General features: G+C 38.2%; 1 protein-coding gene across 1 annotated transcript in view; it reads right to left on the bottom strand.

Moving 5' to 3' along the window:
- Positions 1-300: 300 nt before the first annotated feature.
- The window catches only part of LOC103078004 (structural maintenance of chromosomes protein 2-like), a gene marked incomplete at its 3' end in the record, with an annotated part of 82,545 nt that continues 73,952 nt past the window's right edge, over positions 301-8,893 (bottom strand). The window contains exon 3 of the mRNA XM_007457656.1: positions 301-420. Coding sequence (XP_007457718.1) covers positions 301-420 — 120 coding nt within the window. The remainder of the gene's footprint in view (positions 421-8,893) is intronic.

The following is an 8,893-nucleotide window of genomic DNA, read 5'->3' as shown; positions in this document are numbered from 1 at the left end:
AAATACTGGCCAAGAGGAAAATGAATTAGTTACTGTGCTTTCATTCTAAATGTCACTGCAAAATCAGAACAAGGTGTTTGCCTAATTTAAATGTTACTGGCAAAACTATTTAGTTGAGATAATAGTTTAAAAAAAAGTGAAGTGTTTCCATTTTTTCAACAACACTATAATATTATAATATTAAACTATATAAATATAGAAACTATATTACTAAAAGGTATTTGAATGTTTATAAAGTTAGTATTAAATGAGTGTATATTTTCAATACTATAATATTCAATTCTTTAAAGATAATCTTACCTGAAGATTTGTGATTGTCTTTGTTTAATTTTTAACTCATGTTGCAACTGACTCAATTCTTTCTGTACTCTCTGAAAATCATTTTGGTGACTTTTTAACTGCATGCTTGCATCTTGAATTCTAAAAATATAAACAAATAACAACTGTTATAAGCCTAAATATTTCCTCATGAGTACTTTATCAAAATTTAAATCCACTTTTTTCATTGCAGCACTATTTACAATAGCCAGGACATGGAAGCAAACTAAATGTCTATCAACAGAGGTATGGATAAAGAAGATGTGGTACATATATACAATGGAAAATTACTCAGCCATAATAAAAAACAAAATAATGCCATTTGCAGCAACATGGATGGACCTAGAGACTGTCATACTGAGTGAAGTAAGTCAGACACAGAAAAGACAAATATCATATAATACTGCTTATATGTGGAATCTAAAAAAAGGAGACAAATGAACGTAGTTACAAAACAGAAGTAGAGTCACAGATATATCAATAGAAAACAAACTTATGGTTACCAGCAGATAAGGAAGGGGTGGGATAAACTGGGAGATTGGGATTGACATATACACACTGCTACATATAAATAGATAATTAATAAGAACCTACTGTACAGCACAGGGAGCTCTACTCAGTACTCAGTAATGGGCTATGGGAAAAAAATCTATAAAAATAGTGGATATATGTATATGTATAATTGATTCACTTTGCTGTACACCTGAAACTAACACAACATAGTAAATCAACTATACTCCAAAACAATTTTTTTAAATTTTAAATCCATTTTTAATAAAAATAAAAGAAAATTATGGGGGGGGACCTTCAAGATGGTGGAGAAATAAGACGTGGAGATCACCTTCCTCCCCACAATTACATCAAAAATACATCTACATGTGGAACAACTCTTACAGAACACCTACTGAATGCTGGCAGAAGACCTCAGACTTCCCAAAAGGCAAGAAAATCCCCATGTACCTAGGTAGGGCAAAAGAAAACAGAAAAAACAGAGACAAAAGAATAGGGACAGGACCTGCACCTCTGGGAGGGAGCTGTAAAAGAGGAAAAGTTTCCACACACTAGGAAGCCCCTTCACTGGTAGAGAGGGAGGTGGACGGGGGGAAAGCTTTGGAGCCATGGAGGAGGGCACAGCAACAGGGGTGCAGAGGGCAAATCAGAGAGATTCCTGCACATGGGATCAGTGCCGACCAGCATTCACCAGCCTAAGACAATTTTCTGCTCACCCGCCGGGGCAGGTGGGGGCTGGGAGCTGAGGCTTGGGCTTCGGAGGTCAGATCCCAGGGAGAAGACTGGGGTTGGCTGCGTGAAGACAGCCTGAAGAGGGCTGGTGTGCTAAAACTAGCTGGGAGGGAGTCAGGGAAAAAGTCTGGACCTGCCGAAGAGGCAAGAGACCATTGTTTCGGGGTGTGTGAGGAGGGGGGATTCCTTCCATGTGTGCCCACAGGGGACAGAGCACCACCTAAGCGAGCTCCAGAGATGGGCATGAGCTGTGGCTAGCAGCTCAGACCACAGAGACGGGCATAAAATGCTAATGCTGCTGCCCCTGCCACCAAGAATCCTATGTACAAACACAGGTCACTACCCAAACCCGCCCCCCCAACCCCACAGGAGCCTGGGCAGCACACCACTGCCACTGTCCCCAGATCCAGGGACAACTTCCCCGGGAGAACACACAGAGCACCTCAGGCTGTTGTAATGTCACGCTGGCCTCTGCCACTGCACGCTCCCGTCACATTCCAATTATGACTACCATCCCCCCTCCCTCTCCCTGGCCTGAGACAACAAAAGAGCGCTAATCAGCCGCTGCTTTAACCCTCTCCTGTCTGGGTGGGGAAAAGACACCTGAGGGCGACCTACACACAGAGGTGGGGCCAAAACCAAAGCTGAACCCCAGGAGCTGTGTGAACAAAGAAGAGAAAGGGAAATCTCTCCCAGCAGCCTCAGGAGCAGCAGATTACACTCCCACAATCAACTAGATGAAACCTGCACCTGTGGAATCCCTAAAAAGGCAATGAATATTCCCAAAATTGAGGCAGTGGACTTTGGGAGCAACTGTAGACTAGGGGTTTGCTGTCCGCGACTGATTTGTTTCTGATTTTTATGTTTATCTTAGTTTAGTTTTTAGTGCTTGTTATCGTTGGTGGATTTGTTTATTGGTTTGGTTGCTCTCTTTTTTTATTTTATTATTTATTTTATAATTTTTAAAATATTATTATTATTTTCTTCCTTTTTTTTTGTTCCTTTTCTTCTGAGCCATGTGGCTGACAGGGTCTTGGTGCTCCGGCTGGTTGTGAAGCCTGAGCCTCCGAGGTGGGAGAGCCAAGTCCAGGACATTGCACTACCAGAGAGACACCCCAGCTCCACATAATACCAACTGGCGAGAGCTCTCCCAGAGATCTCTGTCTCAACGCTAAGACCCAGCTCCACCCAACGGCCTGCAAGCTCAAGTGCTGGATGCCCCATGCCAAACAACTAGCAAGACAGGAACGCAACCCCACCCATCAGCAGAGAGGCTGCCTAAAATCACACTAAGTTCACAGACACCCCAAAACACAAAACCGGACACAGCCTGCCCACCAGAATGACAAGATCCAGCCCCACCCACCAGAACACAGGCACCAGGCCCCGCCACCAGGAAGCCTACACAAGCCACTGAACCAACCTCACCCACTGGGGGCAGACACCAAAAACAACGGGAGCTATGAACTTGCAGCCTGTGAAAAGGAGATCCCAAACACAGTAAATTAAACAAAATGAGAAGACAGAGAAATATGCAGCAGATGAAGGAGCAAGGTAAAAACCCACCAGACCTAACAAATGAAGAGGAAATAGGCAGTCTACCTGAAAAAGAATTCAGAGTAATGATAGTAAAGATGATCCAAAATCGTGGAAATAGAATGGAAAAAATACAAGAAACGTTTAACAAGGATTTAGAAGAAATAAAGAGCAAACAACAATGATGAACACTACAATAAATGAAATTAAAAATTCTTTAGAGGGAATCAATAGCAGAATAACTGAGGCAGAAGATTGGATAAGTGACCTGGAAGACAAAATAGTGGAAATAACCACCGAAGAGCAGAATAAAGAATGAAAAGAATTGAGGGCAGTCTCAGAGACCTCTGGGACAACATTAAACATGCACCAATATTCAAATTATAGGGGTCCCAGAAGAAGACCTGGGTCTGATAAAATATTTGAAGAGATTATAGTTGAAATTTTCCCTAATATGGGAAAGGAAAGAGTCCATCAAGTCCAGGAAGCAAAGAGAGTCCCACACAGGATAAATTCAAGGAGAAACACGCCAAGACACATATTAATCAAACTATCAAAAATTAAATACAAAGGAGAAACATTAAAACTAGCAAGGGAAAAGCAACAAATAAAATACAAGGGAATCCGCATAAGGTTAAGAGCTGATCTTTCAGCAGAAACTCTGCAAGCCAGAAGGGAGTGCTAGACATATTTAAAGTGATGAAAGGGAAAAACCTACAACCAAGATTACTCTAGCCAGCAAGGATCTCATTCAGATTCAACAGAGAAATTAAAACCTATACAGACAAGGAGAAGTTAAGAGAATTCAGCACCACCAAACCAGCTTTACAACAAATGCTAAATAAACTTTGCTAGGCAGGAAACACAAGAGAAGGAAAAGACCTACAAAAACAAACCCAAAACAATTATGAAAATGGTAATAGGAACATACATATCAATAATTACCTTAAATACAAATGGATTAAATGCTCCAACGAAAAGACACAGACTGGCTGAATGGATACAGAAACAAGCCCCATATATATGCTGTCTACAAGAGTCCCACTTCAGACCTAGGGACACATGCAGACTGAAAGTGAAGGGATGGAAAAAGATATTCCATGCAAATGGAAATCAAAAGAAAGCTGGAGTAGCAAGTCTCATATCAGACAAAATAGACTTTAAAATAAAATTACAAGATACAAAGGACACTACATAATGATCAAGGGATCAAACCAAGAAGAAGATATAACAATTGTAAATATTTATGCACCCAACATAGGAGCACCTCAACATATATGGCAAATGTTCACAACCATAAAAGGGGAAATCAACAGTAACACAAAAATAGTAGGGGACTTTAAAACCCCACTTTACCCAATGGACAAATAATCCAAAATGAAAATAAATAAGGAAACCCAAGCTTTAAATAACACATTAGACAAGATGGACTTAATTGATATTTATGGGACATTCCATCCAAAAACAACAAAATACACTTTCTTCTCAAATGCTCATGGAACATTCTCCAGGATAGATCATAGAGTGGGTCACAAATCAAGCCTCAGTAAGTTTAAGAAACTTCAAATTGTATCAAGTACCTTTTCCAACCACAATGCTATGAGACAGGAAAAATACTGTAAAAAATACAAACACTTGGAAGCTAAACAATACGCTACTAAACAACCAAGAGATCACTGAAGAAATCAAAAAATACCTAGAAACAAATGACCATGAAAACACAATGAGCAAAACCTATGGGATGCAGCAAAAGCAGTTCTAAGAGGGAAGTTCATAGCAATACAATCCTACCTCAAGAAACAAGAAACATCTCAAATAACCTAACCTTACACATAAAGCAGTTAGAGAAAGAAGAACAAAAAAACCCCCAAAGTTAGCAGAAGGAAAGAAATCATAAAGATCAGGCAGAAATAAATGAAAAAGAAATGAAAAAAAGAAGAGCAAAGATCAATAAAACTAAAAGTTGGTTCTTTGAGAAGATAAACAAAACTGATAAACCATTAGCCAGACTCATCAAGAAAAAAAGAGAGAAGACTCAAATCAACTGAATTAGAAATGAAAAAGGAGAAGTAACAAATGACACTGAAGAAATACAAAAGATCATGAGAGATTACTACAAGCAACTATATGCCAATCAAATGGACAACCTGGAAGAAATGGACAAATTCTTAGAAAAGCACAACCTTCCAAGACTAAACCAGGAAGAAATAGAAAATATGAACAACTAATCACAAGTAATGCAATTGAAACTGTGATTAAAATTCTTCCAATAGACAAAAGCCCAGGATCAGATGGCTTCACAGGTGAATTCTCTCAACCATTTAGAGAACAGCTAACACCTGTCCTTCTCAAACTCTTACAAGATATAGCAGAGGGTGGAACACTTCCAAATTCATTCTACGAGGCCACCATCACCCTGATACCAAAACCAGACAAAGATGTCACGAAAAAAGAAAACTACAGGCCAATATCACTGATGAACAGAGATGCAAAAATCCTCAACAAAATACTAGAAAATAGAATCCAACAGCACATTAAAAGCATCATACACCATGATCAAGTGGGGTTTATCCCAGGAATGCAAGGATTCTTCAATATACACAAATCAATCAATGTGATACACCATATTAACAAATTGAAGGATAAAAACCATATGATCATCTCAATAGATGCAGAAAAAGCTTTTGACAAAATTCAACACCCATTTATGATGAAACTCTCCAGAAAGTAGTCACAGAGGGAACTTACCTCAACATAACAAAGGCCATACATGACAAACCCACAGCCAACATCATTCTCAACGGTGAAAAACTGAAACCATTTCCTCTAAGATCAGGAACAAGACAAGGCTGCCCACTCTCACCACTGTTATTCAACATACTTTTGGAAGTTTTAGCCACAGCAATCAGAGAATAAAAATAAATAAAAGGAATCCAAATCAGAAAAGAAAAAGTAAAGCTGTCACTGTTTGCAGATGACATGACACTATACATAGAGAATCCTAAAGACGCTGCCAGAAAATTACTAGAGTTAATAAACGAATTTGGTAAAGTAGCAGGATACAAAATTAATGCACAGAAATCTCTTGCATTCCTATACAACACTGATGAAAAATGTGAAAGAGAAATTAAAGAAACACTCCCATTTACCATTGCAACAAAAAGAATAAAATACCTAGGAATAAACCTACCTAAGGAGACAAAAGACCTGTATGCAGAAAACTATAAGACACTGATGAAAGAAATTAAAGAAGATAAAAACAGAGAGCGAAATATACCATGTTCTTGGATTGGAAGAATCAACGTTGTGAAAATGACTATACTACCCAAGCAATCTACAGATTCTATGCAATCCCTATCAAACTACTGATGGCAGTTTTCACAGAACTAGAACAAATTTCACAATTTGTATGGAAACACAAAAGACCCTGAATAGCCAAAGGAAACTTGAGAAAGAAAAATGGAGCTGGAGGAATCAGGCTCCCTGACTTCAGACTATACTACAAAGCTACAGTAATCAAGTCAGTATGGTACTAGCACAAAAACAGAAATATAGATCAATGGAACAGGACAGAAAGTCCAGATATAAACCCATGCACCTATGGTCACCTTATCTTTGATAAAAGAGGCAAGAATATACAATGGAGAAAAGACAACCTCTTCAATAAGTGGCACTGGGAAAACTGGACAGCTACAAGTAAAAGAATGAAATTAGAACACTTCCTAACACCATACACAAAAAATAAACTCAAAATGGATTAAAGTCCTAAATGTAAGGCCAGACACTATAAAACTCTTAGAGGAAAACATAGGCAGAACACTCTATGACATAAATTACAGCAAGATCCTTTCTGACCCACCTCTTAGAGAAATGGAAATAAAAACAAAAATAAACAAATGGGACCTAATGAAACTTAAAAGCTTTTGCACAGCAAAGGAAACCATAAAGAAGAGGAAAAGACTACCCTTCAGAATGGGAGAAAATATTTGCAAAGGATTAATCTCCAAAATATACAAGCAGCTCAGTATCAAAAATCAAACAACCCAATCCAGAAATGGGCAGAAGACCTAAATAGACATTTCTCCAAAGAAGATATACAGATTGCCAACAAGCACATGAAAGGATGCTCAACATCACTAATCATTAGGGAAATGCAAATCAAAAACACAATGAGGCCATCCTCACACCAGTCAGGATGGCCATCTTAAAAAAATCTAGAAACAATAAATGCTGGAGAGGGTGAGGAGAAAAGGGAACCCTCTTGCACTGTTGGTGGGAATGTAAATTGATACAGCCACTATGGAGGTTCCTTAAAAAACTAAAAATAGAACTACCATACGACCCAGCAATACCACCACTGGGCATATACCCTGAGAAAACCATAAACCAAAAATGAGACATCTACCACAGTGTTCATTGCAGCACTATTTACAATAGCCAGGACATGGAAGCAACCTAAGTGTCCACCTACAGACGAATGGATAAAGATGTGGCACATATATGCAATGGAATATTATTCAGCCATAAAAAGAAATGAAATTCAGTTATTTGTACTGAGTTGGATGGACCTAGAGTCTGTCATACAGAGTGAAGTAAGTCAGAAAGAGAAAAACAAATACCGTATGCTAACACATATATATGAAATCTTTAAAAAAAAAATGGTTCTGATGAACCTAGGGGCAGGACAGTAATAAAGACACAGACATACAGAATGGACTTGAGGACATGGGGAGGGGGAAGGGTAAGTTGGGACGAAGTGAGAGAGTAACACTGACATATATACATTACCAAATGTAAAACAGATAGCTAGTGGGAAGCAGCTACACAACACAGGGAGATCAGCTGGGTGCTTTGTGACCACCTAGAGGGGCGGGATAGGGAGGGTGGGAGGGAGGCACAAGAGGGAGGGGATATAGGGATATATGTATACATATAGCTGATTCACTTTGTTATACAGCAGAAACTAACACAACACTGTAAAGCAACTATACTCCAATAAAGATGTTAAAAAAAAAGAAAAGAAAAAAACTATGCTTCTCTTATATGCTAAATGAATGTACAGAGAAAGTATAGTGAGACACATACCAAATAGCCATTTTCCTTGGGGAGGAGAGTGGAATTCTCAGGCAGGCAAAAGGCAACAAATATTGAAGGGAAGCATAACTTTATATCTTTTGTATTGTTTGAATTTTTGCAATGAATGTGTATTTTTACTTGTAATACTAATTAAAATGTACCTGAACAAATAATTTAACTTTTATCAAAGTAATACATGTATATAACTTAAAATGTCAAATATTTCTAAAAGAGTTATAAGAAAAAATAGTAATCATTTGATTTTACCCCAATTCTCACTGCCCAAAATAACTTTCAACTTTTTTTCTTCTAGTATTTAACTCTGTATTAAATAACATGCTTATACTGTTATTTCTTAAATTTCATTTTAGATATTGTCTAGTAAATAAATCAGTTAAATCTGGTTCTGCTACTTAATATAACTGAGATCTGAATATGATGACTTAAATATACAAAGGTATAAATATATTATCTTGCATAAAACAAATGTATTGTTAGCCAGTCCAATGCTGATATGATAGCTTTAGAGTGTCATCAGGGCCCCAGGATCCTTCCAGCTCTGTGGTCTACTATCTTTGGTGTGTGTCCATTATTCTCATGGTCTATGATAATGGCAGAAATGCCAACTATCACTTTCCCATTCCAGACCATCAGCAGTAGAAGACTCCTCTGTCCCTTTCAAGGATATTTCCTGGAAGTACCACAGTATACTTCTGCTGAA

Source organism: Lipotes vexillifer, unplaced genomic scaffold (assembly GCF_000442215.2).
Source record: "Lipotes vexillifer unplaced genomic scaffold, Lipotes_vexillifer_v1.1 scaffold897, whole genome shotgun sequence".
Classification (NCBI taxonomy): Eukaryota; Metazoa; Chordata; class Mammalia; order Artiodactyla; family Lipotidae; genus Lipotes; species Lipotes vexillifer.
Note: the sequence above shows the minus strand (reverse complement) of the source record. Positions and strands in the feature narration are given on the sequence as shown.